This window comes from Microcaecilia unicolor, chromosome 2 (assembly GCF_901765095.1).
Source record: "Microcaecilia unicolor chromosome 2, aMicUni1.1, whole genome shotgun sequence".
In the NCBI taxonomy this organism is placed as follows: Eukaryota; Metazoa; Chordata; class Amphibia; order Gymnophiona; family Siphonopidae; genus Microcaecilia; species Microcaecilia unicolor.
Genome location: NC_044032.1, coordinates 591,720,146 through 591,738,427, shown reverse-complemented (window position 1 = coordinate 591,738,427; position 18,282 = coordinate 591,720,146). Strand labels below are relative to the sequence as shown.

The window sequence follows — 18,282 nt, the reverse complement described above, 5'->3', positions numbered from 1 at the left end:
ATGTAAAGTTAGATTATACCCAGACATATCTAGGGTGATGAAAGTTAGAAGGAAAATGTTCTTGGCATTGAAACTTGAATTATTGAAAACAGTGCCAAGTTTAAGGTCAATATCCAGCCAGCGGTGGTCAGCTTTTTTTAAGCATTGACTGTAGCTGGCTAAATTATCCCTGGATATTTAATGCCGGGCCATTCCTGGCAAAGGCATTGAATGTCTGGGTAAGACTGGATGTGTCATCGCTGATGTAACTTATGTGGGGATCAACCGATATTCAGCCAGGCACCCACATAAGACATCTAGCCAGATCCAACTCCTCACCCCCTATTTTGGTTCCCTTCTCCCTCCCTCCCCCTGAAATATTATTGGGGCATCCTCCTGCTTCTGACACCTCTCTGAAAGAGAGAATCAGGTCCCCCAACAGTGATCTCCCAATCCCATAAAAAGCAAACCTATCTTTTCCCGGTTTGCTATCAAGGCACCAGCATTGAATATCAGCCAATGCCCGGATAACTTCTGGGTAGGGGACTCTAGTCTTGTGCTCCTTCCTCCTACCCGACCTCCTCAAAAAGCAAGGCCATCCTTCCTCCCCCCCACCCAAAAGAGCATTAGGGGAACCCCCATGCCTCAATTACTCCTTCCCCCCCCAAAAAATGGGGCCCACAATAGTGATTCCATCTACCTCATGTAGGCCCCTCCCAGGTATACCTTTCTGATGTCTGGTGGTCTAATGGACAAACGGTACAAGCGATGCCCACTTGCTCCTGTCCATCATGGCGCCTACTTTAAAATGGCTGCCGTGACCTCTAGCAGCATTCTTGCAACATGTCATCACATGTACTTGTATGCGTGGGGTAATTTTAGAACAGATATTTTATGTATGTAAAAATATATGGTGAATGAAAAAGTCTTCACAAATTACCCTCCACACGTAGAAGTAGCATATGTTGTAAAACTGCAGTCCAATTCTGAAACTCAAGCTCTTTACTATATATCTATATTCTTAGTGTGCAGTTGCCCTCTCTTGGTTTCTTATTGCCATTACTGTTTACTGAGCTTTTTTTTTTAATCCTGTGGTTAAGTTTTGCCTCTCCTTTGTATTGCTATTTTAGCTGGATTAAGCAAGGGAAGTGCAGCTCTGTGTAATGCTTTTATCCTGTACTTTACAACTTATTATACTTAATCAACCCCTAATTCTATAAAACTTGCCACAAATTGCGCACCCAATTTGCATGCACAATTTAGTTGAATAACGAGCCAATTGGCACCAATAATTGGCTTTTTAACAATTATTGGCAATAATTAGATTTTATGGGCATTTACACACCTAAATTTTACATGCGATCAGAAAAAGAGGGCACAGAAATGGGAGGAGCATGGGCATAATAGGGCATTCCTAAAATGAACACACATTGTTACAGAATAATGAGGATACCTGCCTAATTTAGGCACGGAAATTTGCACCACATTTCAGTTGGTGCAAATGGCCGCACCTAAAGTTAAGCACGATTCTGGGGCTTACGCGCTGTTTTATAAACCGTGCCTAAATGTAAGTATGGCTTATAGAATAGCGCTTTTTTCGGCACCATATACAGAATTCACCTCTTAAATATCCAGTGTACCTGAATGTAACTCACCTTGAGCTACTACTGAAAAAGGCGTGAGAAAAATTTAAATAAATAAATACATAAATAAATATGTACTAGTTGTAACTCATGAATATTTGTGGCATCCTCCTACACCCTTCTTTGTTCTCTGCACTTTTACTTCTCTTGTCTTTTATGACTCTTCTCACTTCCTTTGTCTAACTTCTCCCTCCTATTCAGCTGATTTTAGCCTGAGCAGTCTTCCAACATGTCAGTGTTCACACAGGGGTCAACACTGAACTGGCACGGTGATCAGCTTAAATTAAATGCCAGCTGTGGCATTTAATTTAATCTGCATATTCAACACTGCTAGTGTATAGGTAGTGGCTCTGAATACTATATGGATAGTGCAGTCCGCATGCCAGCACCATTCATTTAGCAGGCCTAAACTAACCCCTGGATTCTAAATGCGACACCCAGATTTACATGCCATATCTGAACTGTGCTTCCTGTAGACATGCGCATGCAATTTGAGTAATGAGCCATAAACTATCAATAATTGGGTGCCAACATCCCATTATTGAAGTTAATTGGGACTCAATATTTGTGTACGCACCTGGCTGGCATGGCACCTAACTCCTCTAGCACATAACTCAAAAGGTGACATGGCCATGGTGTCAGGTGCATTTTGACAAGTTGCATGCTTAGTTATAGAATATGACCTAAGCTCTCTAACTTAGGGGTCCTTTTACCAAGCTGCAGTAAAAAGGGCCCTGTGGTAGCGGTGGGGGGCGTTTTTGCCGCATGCCATGGCCCTTTTTACCGCAGTGGGTAAAAGCCCCTATAAAAAGACATGGCCATGTGATAAGATTAGTCTTACCATTTGATCATGCGGGGGGGGGGGGGGGGAGCACTTACCATCAGCCACTGAGGTGGCAGTAAGGGCTCCCATGGTAACCCATCGGGTTAGCGCCACGCTAGAAATTACTTCCTGTAGTGCCGGAAATGGTGCATGCTCAAGGTGGAACTACCGCTGGTGGCCGTGTTGGGCTGGCAGTAGTTCTAGGTTGCCACGTGGCATCACTTTAGTAAAAGGGCCCCTCAGGCACCAGCATTTACACCAGGTTTCAGCAAGCATAAATTTTGTGCATAAAGTCAGACACGGGAATTGGTGCTAAGCGCGATTCTATAAAGAGTGAGTGCCCTTTTAGAATCATGCAGAGTGCCAATTTTTTTTCGGTGCTGAATTTTGAGCACCATGTACTGAATCTGGTCCCAAATGAATTAATTATTTGTTTAGCAGCTAATATCGTTGCTGTCCTTAAAATTTGAAAGCTCAATCTTGCACTGCCCAAATCCAGCACACAAATATATGATAGCACAGGGCTGTTTAGCAATTTAAATGTCCAGTATTATTTGTATATTTTCTGAAAATATACAAATAAGGGGTAATGGCCACCTGTCGTAGTCTGTGGTGTATAGTGGAAAGTCTTTTGCTGCACACTCAATAGCGTTAGTGTACACCTTGTGGCATGCACTCAAAGATGGTTGAATGCATCCTGGCAGTGTGGGCATTTGACAGCTCACTGGCACTCCTTGATGTCTACAGGAAGCACAGTTCAGATTTGCAGAGAACCAGCACTCAAGATTATTAAATATATATATATAGACAAGCCGTTAAGCCCATTAAAATGGGCAAGATTTTTTATTTCTGAAATGTAATTTAAAAGTTGATGAACGTAATGCGAGTTGATGTCTATAGTACACTTTTATATACTATGTTCTTTGTGTAAACAGCATTAGATCCTTCAATTAATTTACCTTGTTGGTTTGTATGGCATCGTACTGCTTGAAAGGGTGAGGGAAAAGTTGCGGTTATGATCAGCTGTCCGTTGGCTTGCACTGTAAAAGCGCGAAGCGTGAAATAGCTTCGCACGTCCGGGTGAAAGGGGAGGGGGAAGTACTTTAAGGAAGCCATCATTAATGTAAACAATGCAAACGAAAGCCACTAAACAAATGCATTAAAAAAGCTTTGTTAATTTTCAACTTACATTTTTATGCAAAGTTAGGTCTGGTAGTGTGTGCGGGTGGGTCCACTTAGTTCTGGTCTGGTGCAGCGGCGTTTGCGTGGCGGCGTAGTGGTTTCCATGTCCTTTGTTGTTTCTTGTGGTTTCCTGTTTTGTTCTCCGTCGCGGTCCCACACAACATTCCCATTCGCTGCCTTGCTCTCTCCCCTGCCATTCCTCCATGTCCAGCAACCCTCCTCTCTCCCCTGGCCTCCCCCCCCCCCCCGTGCAGCAACCCTCCTCTCTCCATTGCCCTCTCCCCATGTCCAGCAACCCTCCTTGCCGCCGCTCCCTCCTTCCTCTGTGCCGGCCCCCTGCAGTGACTTCGCATCAATCTGCAGCGCTTTAACACGTATGCGAGAGACGCTGTTATGTCAGTGCAGGGGGCCCGGCATGGAGGGGGGTGGGTGCAGCGTTGTGGAGGGTTTTGCGGTGACCTCGTGGGGGTGTAGGTGTGGGAGCGGTGGCGGTGGTGTAGTTATTGGGCCCTTCACAGAGGGGTGCAGCAGCGGCAACGTCGTGGAGGTAGGTGCTCTGGCAGATGCGACCTCGGGGAGGGTGTTGGAGGGTGCAGCGCTTGCAGCGTCGACTTTGTGGGGTTGGAGGGGTGGTAGCGGCGGCGTACTTGGTGTAGTGACGCATGAGCAGAACAGATGCGCTGTTCTGCGCATGCACGGCACGCCGGAAGAGACCTGTGAAGTGACGCATGCGCAGAACAGCTGTGCTGTTCTGCGCATGCACTGCACGTCGGTCACAGCTCATTTATTAGAGAGATTGAGGTTGTTGTCAAAATATTCATGAGGCTAAAATTGGCTTTTGACTGAATAAATATTGCCATTGGAAAATCTGCCCCTCTGGAAGGGTACATTTTGGTTGCACAAAATCACCAGATAAAAAGATTGAAGTACGCAGAGAGCAGGGTCTTAAATTGGCTGATATTTAACACTAATCTAATAAATTTGGTTGGAAACTTTAGAAGCTGCAATAATGGTCGTAAATTTTGCCAGTGAGATCTCTAGCTCCCAGCTGTAAATAAAGACCTGCATTGCAGGCTGCCAAGCCCTCAAAGGATCATCCTCCTAGGAAAAATTCAGCCTCCTGCAGGATCCCTCCTGCTCCCCCAATAATAAAAGACAGTGTCCCAAAGAATCATCCCTACCCGACAGATATTTAGAACAAAAGTTAAATGCCTCCAGGTTCCCTCCCCTTTAACTTCCACTCCTGAACTCATCCCAAAAAACCCAGATCATGCCAGATGGTAATACAGGTTTAACATTCTCCCAGCATCCGGCATTATTTAATACTGGATATCTGGACACCATGATTCAACCTGTTTAATTTAATTTATTTGCATTTTAATAACAGAATGCTCATTCAAATAAGACACTTTGGATTTGATTCAATCATAGCTGATTTTATCATCCCCTAAACACAATGGTTGTATATGAGTATCTGAAAAAGTGAGTACTACAATTCTGTCTTGTCCATAATACTTTTTAGGTAGAACAGACCTACCTACTAGTCACTATTTCAAGCAGCTCTTGGTCCAACAGAACTGGTTTACACAAATTTCATTTGCAATGTAAAAACCCCCAACAACCAGGGGGTTGATTTCTATGTGAAGTATGCTGTTGAGCTTCTAGCTCTTTTCGGGCTTTTCTACTGCTCCTCTAAAGTTTGATTCATGTTGTGAGTGCCTTCAACGTAATAGAGCGTGATTGGATAGAGTGGACTGTGACGTAACATTCAAGGGGTGGAGCTATAAAGTTGGCGTCCTATATGAACGTCTGCCATTTTTGAGGCATTGTTTGCGATGGATTAAAGAGAAAAGAAAAAAGAAAAAACATTTTTTGTTTTTGGGATTTCTCCTGATGAAGGTTGCGAAACAGTGGGGTCCCTTGCTGTCGAGAAAGTTTGAATAACATTGCGAGTATGATTGAAGAAAACTTAAAGGATAATGCGAATGTGCTAGATTGTAAGCTCAGACCCACTTGAAAGATCAGTATGAGAAATCAATACTGATCAAGAACTTCTAGTAAGTGTGACTGTTAAGATTAAGGCATCCCCTCGAAGAGACCACTATCACGATTTGTGAATCTGGATTATGCACGACTTTAAAGGAGCAACAATACAACAATTCAAGTTAAGTTATTGATTTTTTGAGCTTCTTAGTCACTGCCATGTGATAAGTGAGTGTTACAGTATTTGTGTTGTGGTTGATGCCCTTGATATTCTTCAGTTCACTATTTTTCAAGAAAGTTCAGTAATGGATACTGTAATTTTTCAGATCCATCAATATTCACGGTAGAAGGGTGTGGAGACTTTGACCTTTGCTTGATATTGTAAGATACTCTGCCTTCCGTTTTTTGTTCACAGAATTTTTTCTCCCGTAAGTGTGCATTGTTTGGGAGTTTTTTGACTTCTGTGAGTTTTTTCGGAAGGCGGTAGGAGCCTATGATGTTGGCTATTTCAGTGGAGTCCTAATGAGAGGTTCTCTGGGCTGTTGAGGCTATTTTATATTTATCTATAAAAATTTAGTTTTGGTCAAAGTCCTACGTCCAACTATTGAGTGAATAAAAGAATGACATTTAGGATTTTTGATATGTGAAGTGAAGACAATTCCATTCACTGTTCAGAATACACAATATTTAAAAGTCATTCTACAGTACAATCAAAATACAAGGATAAGAGGTGATTTTCCATTGACTGCTGTTGATGTCTCAGTTCATCTCTTCATCATATAGATTCTTTGATGACCATAGCCAACAACCGTAAACCCTAACACATAAAACAAAACCAAAAAGGAAGTCATTTGGGAGAGTAATGCTCAGAATTAAAAAGAACAGGTGTGACTAAGATTAGTAACTTATTCGCTTCTTTCCTCTTTTATTACTGTCACACAATTAAATTTAAGTAAAACACAGCAGTGACATTGAGGGGCATTTTCGATATGACGTCTAAGTCAGACTTTGGATGTTTTGCAGAAAATTTTTAAAAAGGTTCCAGGGTCACGGGGGGGTGGTCGTGGTCCACTGCAATTAATGAAGTGCTGAAGTCATCTTGGATGCTCAGTTTTACTACCAGGGCTAAACACAGTGTGTACCCGGCCAGCTGTTTTAGTTCTGCACCCCTGATGCAGCCTATCAAGCGAAACGTGGCCACATCGGGTCTGTTCAAATAAAGATTTTTTGGGATTTCACAGTGTCTGCTCCAATAAAATGATTACAACATGAATTATAAACCAGACATAACTACAGGAATGTGTTCAGTACTTACCTGATCAATCTGCTCTGGAGAGGGAACTGAGAAAGAAGCTCTTATGTAAGGGGAAGGTTCTGAACTTTCAATGTTAAATGCTTTCCCAGGGACAAATAGCACCTAGGGAGAAAGTTGGTTTTCAGGTTACATCATATCTTTTTAACCTTGGAAGAACATATAAAACAAAGAAGCACTTCAAGGCTACAATAATAGTAATTTTCAATGAAAAAAAATTACTTTTTCAGTGTTATGAATTGGTCACAAATGCTCAGTGTTCCTTCATTTTCCCTGTATTACCATACAGTGTTGTTGGGCAATCAGAAGTAAGTTGGACTCTATGGGCCTAATACTCAGACTGTGGGAGTTAGCAGGCCTGAGCTGCGGTTGGTGCTGAGCCTGGATATTCAATGCCAGGTTGTTTCCGAGGACTGGAATTGAATATCTGGTTTATTTTTGTCCGGTTTAAACATAACCGGGCAAGCTGATATTCAACACTGATCGGTTACGTTTTAACTGGCCAAAGATATACCTACTATTTCGGTGGCCTACTTACGCTGCCAAACTTAGCTGGCGATGTGCTGAATATTAGTGGATAGCCGATTATATCACGTAATATAACCAATATTCAGTGGGAGATAATTGCTGATCTCCTGCTGAATATTGCTGAATAGCCAGTTAAGTGCCATTTAACTGGCCAGGAGCTGTTCTTCCTGGCCAGTTAAATGGTTTTAAATATTGGGCAGAATGGCTCTACGGTCCTTTTTCAAGATAAACAACTATGGGGGAAATATTTAGCCCACAGTGGTCAGCAGTTATTAATCTGCTAATATCTGTGGGACGAATTAAGCCCAGATATACAATGCCGGGCCATGGCTGGGCTCCGGGCACTGAATATCCAAATAAGTGCGGTCATCCAGAATTTAACCAGGTACCAGTCGATATTTAGACCAGTGCCCAGTTAGATCGACAGACAGAGTTAGGATAGCCTTTTTGCTGTCTGAACATTATCCTCTTAACCTGTTAGCGGACTGTACTGTATATCACCGGACTGTACTGTATATCACCGTTAACCAGTTAATGCCGTCTCCATCCCCAGACTGCCCTAGCACTAACTGGACAGTGCCTCGGTGGTCAGAGGCAATTTTCAGTGGTAATATCCTCTTAAGTACAGCTGAATATTGGCAGATGACCAGCTCAGTGGACAGAAGCTTCTCCTACCCAGTTAAATCCTTTTGAATAATCAGGCTCCATGTACTTTAAACAGGAGAGAATATAAGCACTTTTTGATAATCGATTTAAACATACCAGTATGGAACACTTGGCACTACAAATCTATTGCTGCAATAAAATCCTCCTTTAGAGGGGAATTCATCAAGCAGTGTTAGGGCCTTAACGCATTCTAATGGAATTAGCGTGCATTAAGGGGTTCATTTACTAAGCTGAGGGAAAAAGGGCCCTGCGGTAGCAGCAGGGGCTGTTTTTCCCATGTGCCAGGGCCCTTTTTACTGCAATGGGTAAAATGATTCCCCCCAAAATGGCCAAATGGTAAGACAACCGCCGGGTTAGTGCTGCTCTACAGAAAATAAATTTACACAGCGCCGGAAATGGTGCACGCTCCAGCCAGAACTACCGCTGGTGACCGCATTGGGCTGGTGGTAATTCAGGATTAAAAAGTGGTAAGCCCACGTTGGGCTTACCGTCGCTTTGTAAAAGCCCCCCTAAATGCCAAGAAGCCCATTTTATACCTATGGGCTTCACAGGATTTAGAGCACGCTAATTTCATTAACAAGAGTTAAGGTCATAATGCTGCTTGATGAATTCCCCCCTTAGGGGGGATTTTGTATATGGTGCCTAAAAAATCCACGCAGAAAACATTTTTGCCTAAGTGCATTCTATAAGCAACACCTAGATTTAGGAGTAGTATATAGAATATACTTAGTTGGTATCCCAGAAGTATCATTTGTATCCCTCTGCTGCTGCCAAGATGGATTAGCCTCCACCTATTGATATGTTGCTAACAAAATTGTCTGGTCCAGCTGTACACCACCTTAAGTGAATCTGTTTATAAAGACGGTTAAGAAATCCCAATAAATAAATACATTTAGGTACGTTAGTTTTAAGTTTATTTATAATTTGCTATCCCGCCCATCAGCAAATGCCAGCTAGGCGGCTTACAGACTAAGAGGCAGATGCAGCAACCAAACGTAAAAAAATCAAAATCGTTAAAGTCCCTAACGATTTTTAAAAAACGAAGAATGCACCAAAAAAAAAAGTCACACATGCTCAGATCGGTATTCAAACGTACAATGTATCAAAGAATCACAATACACATCGGTAATCGGCCCCTAAATCATGCGCAGAGCAGCCAAGCGTTTTGCTGGCTGCTCTGCGCATGCTGCAAACGTAAAAACAACAAAAAAAAAAGCCACAACACATACACGTGGCTACCCGGTCAGCAAAATCCAAAAACAAAGGATCGGGAGGGGGCAAGGGCGCTCATCAGGAGCGTCCTGTATGGACGGCCTTGCCCCCCCCCCCCGCTGCTCCCCACTTTCCGCCGCTCCCCTCCCCCCCCCGAAAAAGCAAAATGCTAGCTGCCCCGGTCCCCCTCCCTTCCTGTTCCTGTGTTCTGCAGAGCTAACTCCGCCTCCCCTCATTCTTTCGCCCCGTGCCCCGCCCCCGCTGCCCCCCCTGAGGTCGACTACGCCGCTACCCCCCTCCACCGAGACCCCCCTCCCTATTAACGACCCGAGCAGCGCCTCTCACCTCTTTCAGAAGCGCTGCACGGGCAGGAAGATCTATTGTGTTGGTTGTAGAGTCTCCATGACGTCTCTTCTTCCCTGGCCCAGGCCCCGCCTCCTTCTGACGTAAGTAACCTACATCAGAAGGAGGCGGGGCCTGGGCCAGGGAAGAAGAGACGTCATGGAGACACTACAACCAACACAATAGATCTTCCTGCCCGTGCAGCGCTTCTGAAAGAGGTGAGAGGCGCTGCTCGGGTCGTTAATAGGGAGGGGGGTCTCGGTGGAGGGGGGGGAGCGGCGTAGTCAACCTCAGGGGGGGCAGCGGGGGCGGGGCACGGGGCGAAAGAATGACGGGAGGCGGAGTTAGCTCTGTAGAACACAGGAACAGGAAGGGAGGGGGACCGGGGCAGCTAGCATTTTGCTTTTTCGGGGGGGGGGGGGGGGGGAGCGGCGGAAAGTGGGGAGCAGCAGGGGGGGGGGGGGCAAGGCCGTCCATACAGGACGCTCCTGATGAGCGCCCTTGCCCCCTCCCGATCCTTTTTTTATTTTTTTTATTTGATGTGTTTTCTGACGTCCTTTGGACCAATCACAGCGCTTTTAGCTCTGCTAATGCGCTGGGATTGGCTCAAAGTTTGTTTATTTTTACACTTAATGATTTTTCCTGGCACAGAGCTGTCCTAACGAGAGGTCCAGACCTCTCGTTAGATTTCCTGCCTTTTTCCTGCGTAAAGGCAATCGGAAAAGGTTAGTGCATGTCGTTTCAATGGGGTTTTCACACTAATTGCTCATCTCCATTCCGTTTTCGTTAGCTGCTGGCTTCCTCGGTAAAAGCCCTTTGATGCATGCAACGGATCAAATTTTCCTCGTTGGAGGGTCATTAAAGGCTCATTTAGCTTTAGTGCATCTGCCTCTAAAGGAGAAGAAAGAGTCAGCAAAAACAGACAGGATAAAAAAAGGGCGGGGGGGGGGGAGGGAACTAAAAAATCATGATAGGAAAGCAGGGCGTGTACCACAATTGGGTGGGGGGGAGCATCTTCAGAATCCCATAATCTCATGATATCTGTGCCTACTGGCGGACCAGCAGAGGGCATTGAGATGTCTCCATAAAAAGGAGTTTTAAGCTCAGCCTTAAACCAGTGCAGGGACGCTTGAAGCTTAAGGTGTTCTGGGAGCTGATTTCAGAGCTTAGGTCCTTGCACAGAAAAAAAAGCATGCCTAATTTTAGCCTGGGTGATGTTTCTGAGTGACCAAATGATGCCGTATTGAAAACTGAGGGATATTGCTGGGACATAAGGAGATAGCAGACAAGAGAGAAAAGCAGGATCTCCAGTGGACTTAATTTTGAAAACTAGAAGCAAGATTTTGTAGGAAATGTGATAGGAAACTGGCAGCCAGTGAAAGACTTTCAAATACAGGTGTTACATGGTCATATTTCCAGGTCCCAAGAATAAGTTTAACCGTTGTATTTTGGATGAGTTGGAAGCGATGTAAATCCTTTGATGTGAGAGATTTCTAAAGCGAGTTACATCTGTCAAGTTGACTGAGGACCAGGGAATGCACTAAGACATTAATTGCTGACCGGTGGAGGAGAGATCGCATAGAGTGAATCAGCTTTAGCTTATAGAACGAGCCTCTAATAACTCACCTATGGATTGCATCTCTCAAAGGTTATCATCAAAAGTAACCCTAAGAATTTTTGTGCTTGTGACTAAGGGAACAGGAGTATTGCAGAGTAGGACTGGACAGATGAGAAGAGCCTGGTTGCCTGCAGCAAAAAGAAGAGAATTGGATTTCTTTAGGTTTAGAACTAACTTATTAGCCCAAAGCCAGTCAGTAATCTGTGTAAGCTTAGAGTTGAGAGATGAGATATCCTGTGGATTTGCTGGGTCAAGGGTACAAAGAAGCTGAATGTTATAGGCATAAGTAAATACAGTGAAACCAAGAGAGTGTGCTAGAGTCTGAAGAAGTACTAGAAAAATGTTGAACAGTAAGGGGTCTAGAATGGACCCCTGTGGAACACCAGAAGTGAAAGAAAAAGGAAGGGAATCAGACTGTACAGTCCTAACAGGAGAGGAACCAGTTATAAACCTTATCTTTAAGCCTAGCCTGAGAGAGATGGGAAAGCAGAATAGAGTGGTCCACTAAATTGAATACCGCTGTAAGATTGAGTGACAGCAGAAGGACAGATTGAAACTTGTCAAGATGGTGGTAAATGTAAGTTGTGAGACCAAGAAGGGTCGTTTCCGTATTGCGATGTGGGCGAAAGCCGGTCTGATGGAGATGCAGGGTTTGATTTTTAGAGATAAGTTCCAAAGTTTGGTGGTGTAATTTGGACTCGGTAATTTTTGCCAGAAATTGAAGAGTAGCTATTGGGCGGTAATTTGCTGGGTCACTGGCTGAGTGGAGTCCTTAATCTTGGGATGAATATATACTATCTTCCAACTGTGAGGGACCATACCCATAGGGGGTCCTTTAGCATTTTTAGCTCATAGTACAAATCAGATGGCGGTAAACACTGAGATGCCTATTATATTCCTATAGGCGATGTGGCATTTACCGCCAGTTGATTTCTACCATGAGCTAAAAACGCTACCTTGGCTTAGTAAAAGACCCCTATAGAGAGGCTAAGAGAAACCATAGAGTGTATGTAGGAAAGGAGTGTGCTCAGAAAGCGCTTGACAAGGTAGGAGGGAAGAGGGTCATGAGGAGCTGTGTGGATTTCAAAGTCTGGACAAGTCTACCGAGCTAGTGAAGGGATAGGGTACTAAAGGAAGTTAATACCTCACTGGCACTACAAAGAGCACATAGCTTGCTTTTTTTGAAGGCTCTTGGTACTTTTTGTTTTGCTCCCTCTCTCTGCTGCACGATATATATTTAATAACACACTGATATGTCTATTGTTTCGCATTGTTATAAATGTTCATGTTTGGTCTGTCATGCAAAAGAAAATTCTTTTGTGCCAAGGTAAAAGGTGGCAGAGGTGACCAGTAGGTACGTCAGCTGGCTTCTACTCAAGCTGCATTAATTCTGGATAAGAATGTAGTCCATCGAAGACTACAGAATTTGGAAAATGGCTCTAGAGCAATTTACTTTTCTGTTATTCTCTTGACCCCTCCCATGGAAGCATAGAAGCATTATTTTGTGGAAGTACTTAGCTTACCTGTGGAAGCTGTTTCACTGATTAGAAAGGCCTTCTATTTGCCCATGAGAAGGGTGGGCAGAATAAAAAGAAAAAGATTGCTTGTACCTAACTAGGTTACTTGCAGGGCATAACAAATAACTTCATAGAAGGGCTACTATCTTAATGAAATGAGGACGATATCTGTAGTTTTCGCATTTCAGATCCTCAGGTATTACCTATGGACCCCATTCCCAACTGCGGTTTATATTTTTGTATATTGCTTACTGATTTCATTCATCTATGTTGCACTTATTAAATATTAGTGCACAATTTTGTCTTTATTACACAGGTTACTTCTGTAATGAATCATGGAAACTTGCACAACATCTATGAGCTGGGTGCACCAGATAGCTTGAATGTATAGCATTATTCTACTACAATGTACTTTGATGGCCATAAGGGACCCATTGTAAGGGCATTGACACTGAAAGGTTTCCCAGCTCTCTTTACTTATTTATTTATTCATTTAAGTGTGTATTTCCACTCCTATTGTTTGCACTATATTGTTGGAGAAGTTCTTGTTGGGTTTTTTTTTTTTTTTGATTCGTTAGTGGCACTGCAGTACTGCTAAAGTATGAGCTGGAGCTCCATCCACTTGGGTGACATCAGAACGTTCATCTCAAAGACCCACACCAGTTGCAAAATCTTCCATAGATACGTTCATTGCCTTCCTGCTCCCACCCTCCAAACTGTGCTAACCTAGATGGACTGGACGTTGGAGGGAAGGAGTTGCTGATTATCTTAGGGATAGCTGAAACATAGTTGGAAAGGACACGGGGAGGGTGTTCTACGTTTGGAGACCAGGTTGGTAGAATGCCTTGCCAGATGAAATAACAACTCAAACCATTTGCAATTTTATTGCTGAAAATATGGCTGTATAGGCCGGCTGCAGCATTATAAATTGGTAGCAGGGGAAGGGGTAAGGGAATAATAGGTAGTGTGTTGTGTGTGATTTCTGTAAAGGTGGAATGAAAGGGAGGAGGAGGGTGATATTGTAAATTGCTTTGGGGTGTAACAGGCTGGCAACACACAAATCAAAATAAATACATAAGTAAATATTTCATTTGTCTCCCAATGGCTGATATAGTCAATAGAGAATCCACAAAGCGTGGAGAACTCAAAGAAGACCCATGGATACTTTGTAAAATAAACAGAAAAGTGGGCACAAAACCAGGAGTAGAGTCAAATATACTAATTAATAAAATTTGGTTTTAGCTTTACTGTGATCCAGTCTCTGGGACTCCTGGTTTTGTGCCCACTTTTCTGTTTCCCAATGGCTGATGACATTATTCATATCTTCCTTTTTTTCAGCACAAGCAATATTGAAAATTAATGTGTTTTCCACCTTAGCTAACTGATGATCCTGGTGGACATTTATTCTTGTTTTTTTTTTTTCCTAGTCCTGCCTCCAAATCAATTCCTCTGATCATAGGAATTTTCCTGAAGCAGGTGACAATACTGTGCTTTTTACAGAGGAAAGAACTGTGAACACACCTTGCATTTTCTTTGGCAGTGTTTGCTACTGTTATTAACACTGAGTTAAAAAGAATGATTTGCTTTAGTGTTATGTTGAATTAACTGTGCCAGCTTTTGCATATTAAGGAGCCAAAACGTAGTTCATCTGTATTTACATAAGTTTACTGTTTTCCTTAATTCAGTTTGCCAAACTGGGAAAGCCAAACAGTACTCGTACTAGGGATGGGCTAATGGGCACAACTGAGAGTGTGGTCAGCACACATTCTAAGGCAGTGCACCATTTTATCAGGTCCAGCTGTGCTCTTATAAAACTGCCTGAGGTGCACCTACGTAGAAAGCAGCTGCACAGACAAATGAGTGCAATTTTATATAGGATTTTCTGCATGTTAAGGTATTTTATAAAATTACTCCAGGAATTCTGGAGTCGATATTCAAACCAATTAAACTGGGCAGTTTGTATCGCTCCATGGTGCGACCACACCTTGAATAATGTGTGCAATTCTGGTCACCGCATCTCCAAAAAGATATAGTGGAATTAGAAAAGGGTGACGAAAATGATAAAGGGAATGGAATGACTTCCCTATGAGGAAAGGCTAAAGTGGCTAGGGCTCTTCAGCTTGGAGAAAAGGCGGCTCAGGGGAGATATGATAGAGGTCTATAAAATAATGAGTGGAGTTGAACGAGTACCACTTATTTTCTGTTTTTGCTTTGTTAATTTTTAATGTAGCAATTAAAATATGCAAGCTTTTGAAATTTACATCTGCTCTTTTTATATTTTGCATGGTACAAAGGGATGTGTTTGTACTGTGCAAAATATTTCTTTCTTTGGTTTGCACTGTATGCAGAATATGGCTTCTCGGTGGTTCTGTTTAATTTTTGTCTACATATTTCTATTTTTAGTTTGTGGTTACTTATTCTAGAATTCTTAGTATTACTTCAAGTACAAATACATTTCTATAAATTGAACTTTTTTTTTCTCACAAATGTACAAATTGAACTTCTTTTTCATGACAAATGAAGATATGTTACCTCTTTCTTGAAGGCCTTTTCCATGATTAGCTGATGTGTATCACTAATTCCATGAATTTTAATCCACAAAAACATCCCAGCATTAGGGCAGTGCCAGTCTGCCAAACCTAAGGGTCAGATAACATATTGAATAAGTACCAGAAACCAATGTACAGGATCTACTATTGATTTAGATAGGGGAAAGTAGAAAAATGACCATGAGAAGTACATAGGGACGAGCACATTTGAAAGAATGTCCAAGTCAGAATTGGGACATCCTGCTCATAATGTCCAAAACACAATCCATCTCACAGCCATTTTCAAACAGGATAAATGTTGAGATTTCCTGTTCAAAAATATAGGAGTAGGCTGTTCTTGCTCTGAAAACATCCAAAATTAACAGCCATTTTCCAAAGTGAAACATTCAAGTTATGAACACCACAAAAGCAGGCATAAAAAATCTGTCTGGCACAATTTGTACAAAAATGGCCAGACGTCTCTACAGAGCACAGGAGCAGCCTAGAAGTCAGTGCAGTAAACTTTAAACAATGGGACCCAGGTACAAATCCCACCTTAATTCTTTTATATGTTACTGTGAACTCTCTAGGAAAAAACATACTGTACCCAGTGGCGTAGCTAGGGGGGGGGGGGAGGGGTGCCAGGGGAGCGGCTGCTCCCCCAAACGGAGTTCTGCCGGTACCAGCACCTATTTTTTTCTCAACGTTTTGCATTGAAAATGTGTGCCGGCGCCAGCAAAAGTCCACTATCACGCCGCTTTCGCTCCCCCCGCGCCGTCAATCTGGCTCCGCTTCTGACTGTACCTAAAGGTACACCACTACAATAGCCATCATGCTTGAAGGTGTTGCCAAGAGGGCTCACATATTTGTACAGAAATAAAAGAGTACATCTGGGACCCGTTGTTCAAAGTCCACTACACTGTCCACTAGGCTACTCCTTACACTTTCTTGCTGCTCTATTAGGAATGGCCATAATACCTGAAGCTGTCATACAGCCTGATATCCACTGTCACTTTCAGTTCTTAGGAAGGTGACAGGGGGGGGGGGTCAGTAACCATTGGGAAATTATCATCCCTCCAGTAGTCAGCTACTCAGGAGAAATTAGGTCATACCTGATAATTTGTTTTCCATTAGTCCTTCCCACTATACCAGAACCTGTGGGATAACTGTGTCCATCAACCAGCAGGTGGAGATAGAGAACTGAAAACTGAGTAGAGACACATCTCTCTTCCAGTCTCTTCCATCAAGTTACTGAGGAGCCGTACTCATCCAGTCCGGCTCCTCAGTATTTATTTAGACATGTAGTAAGGATAAACTCAGAATAAACACAACAAGCTTAAATGACTCGCTACCTAACACTAACCAGACAAGCAAACATGTGTGGACCTCTCTCATCTCTGGACAATTTGTAGAGAACAAGAGAAATGCAAGAAGCACCATGCAAGGTGAAAGGCATTATTTGACCCTGTACTGTTCTATGTAAGCGTGGAGGGGCATAATCGAACACGAACGCCCATCTCCATGGGCATCTATCTCCGAGAACGGGTAAGTGAATGGGTGGGACAGACTGTATTTTCAAAAAAAATGGGTGTCCATCTTTTTTTTTTTATAATACGGTTTGTGCCGGGCAAATGCATTGGATTTGTGCGGATTTGAGCTGGGCGGTTTCGTTTTTCAGCGATAATGGAAACTGAAGGCATCCAGCTCAAAAATGAACAAATCCAAGGCATTTGGTCATGGGAGGGGCCAGGATTCGTAGTGCACTGGTCCCCCTCAGATGCCAGGACACCAACTGAGCACCCTAGGTGGCACTTGTAACAATTAAAAAAAACATTAAAATACCTCCCAGGTGCATAGTTCCCTTACCTTGGGTGCTGAGCCCCACAAATCCCCCCAAATCCCACTCCCCACAACTCTACACCATTACCATAGCACTTATGGGTGAAGGGGGGCACCTAGATGTGGGTACAGTGGGTTTTGGGGGCAGTTTGGAGCGATCCCATTTACCAACACAAGTGTAACAGGTGGGGGGGGGGGGATGGGCCTGGGTCCACCTGCCTGAAGTCCACTGCACCCACTAACAACTGCTCCAGGGATCTGCATACTGCTGTGATGGAGCTGGGTATGACATTTGAGGCTGGCATACAGGCTGGAAAAAAAAGTTGTTTAAGTTGTTTTTTTTTTTTGGTGGGAGGGGGTTAGTGACCACTGGGGGAGTCAGGGGTGGTCATCCACGATTCCCTCCGGTGGTCATCTGGTCATTTAGGGCACTTTTTGGGGACTTGTTCGTGAAAAAAAAAAAAGGTCCAAATAAAGTGACCCAAATTCGCGCTAAAAATGCCTTTCTTTTTTCGATTATTGGCTGAGGGCGCCCATCTCTCATCGGCTGATAAACACTCCCCAGTCCCGCCTTCACCACGCCTCCGACACGCCCCCGTCAACTTTGCCTGTTTCCGCGACAGATTGCAGTTGAAACCGCCCAAAATCGGCTTTTGATTATACCGATTTGGGGCCCCCACGAGAGAAAGACGCCCATCTCCCGATTTGGGTCAAAATATGGGCGTCTTTCTCTTTCGAAAATAAGGTTGATAGTGTTCTAGGCTAAGTATAGTGCACTTAAACAGCCAGAAAAAAACATCCCCAAGTAGAAGCTTTACCAGTAGACTCTCAGTTCTTAAGCAAATCTTCTTTATTGTAGTACTCAGAATAAACAAAGAAAATCCAATTTACAGTTCAGTTGCTTATAAAAGAAGTGTTGCCTTCTCTCTAGCCATCTCAAAGGCAAGGAGATGGCCAGAACCTCAGCCCAGCTGAGAGGAAAAGCTGTAACACTCAAAGGGGAATAAAGGGGAAAAACTCAGGGGAAATAAATGGGAATAACCTGGGGAAATGGTGAAAAATCTTGATGGAATTATAGTAGATTAAGGAGGGATTAGCACCCTAGAGCAG

General features: G+C 43.3%; 1 protein-coding gene across 2 annotated transcripts in view; it reads right to left on the bottom strand.

Moving 5' to 3' along the window:
- Positions 1-4,973: 4,973 nt before the first annotated feature.
- The window catches only part of AADAT (aminoadipate aminotransferase), an 84,246-nt gene continuing 70,937 nt past the window's right edge, over positions 4,974-18,282 (bottom strand). For both annotated transcript variants that reach the window (XM_030191548.1, XM_030191547.1), the window contains exons 12-14: positions 15,338-15,444; positions 6,926-7,027; positions 4,974-6,427 (exon numbers count right to left, since the gene is read on the bottom strand). In XM_030191548.1, the coding sequence (XP_030047408.1) occupies positions 6,386-6,427; positions 6,926-7,027; positions 15,338-15,444 (251 nt within the window). In that variant the 3' untranslated portion in view covers positions 4,974-6,385. The remainder of the gene's footprint in view (positions 6,428-6,925; positions 7,028-15,337; positions 15,445-18,282) is intronic.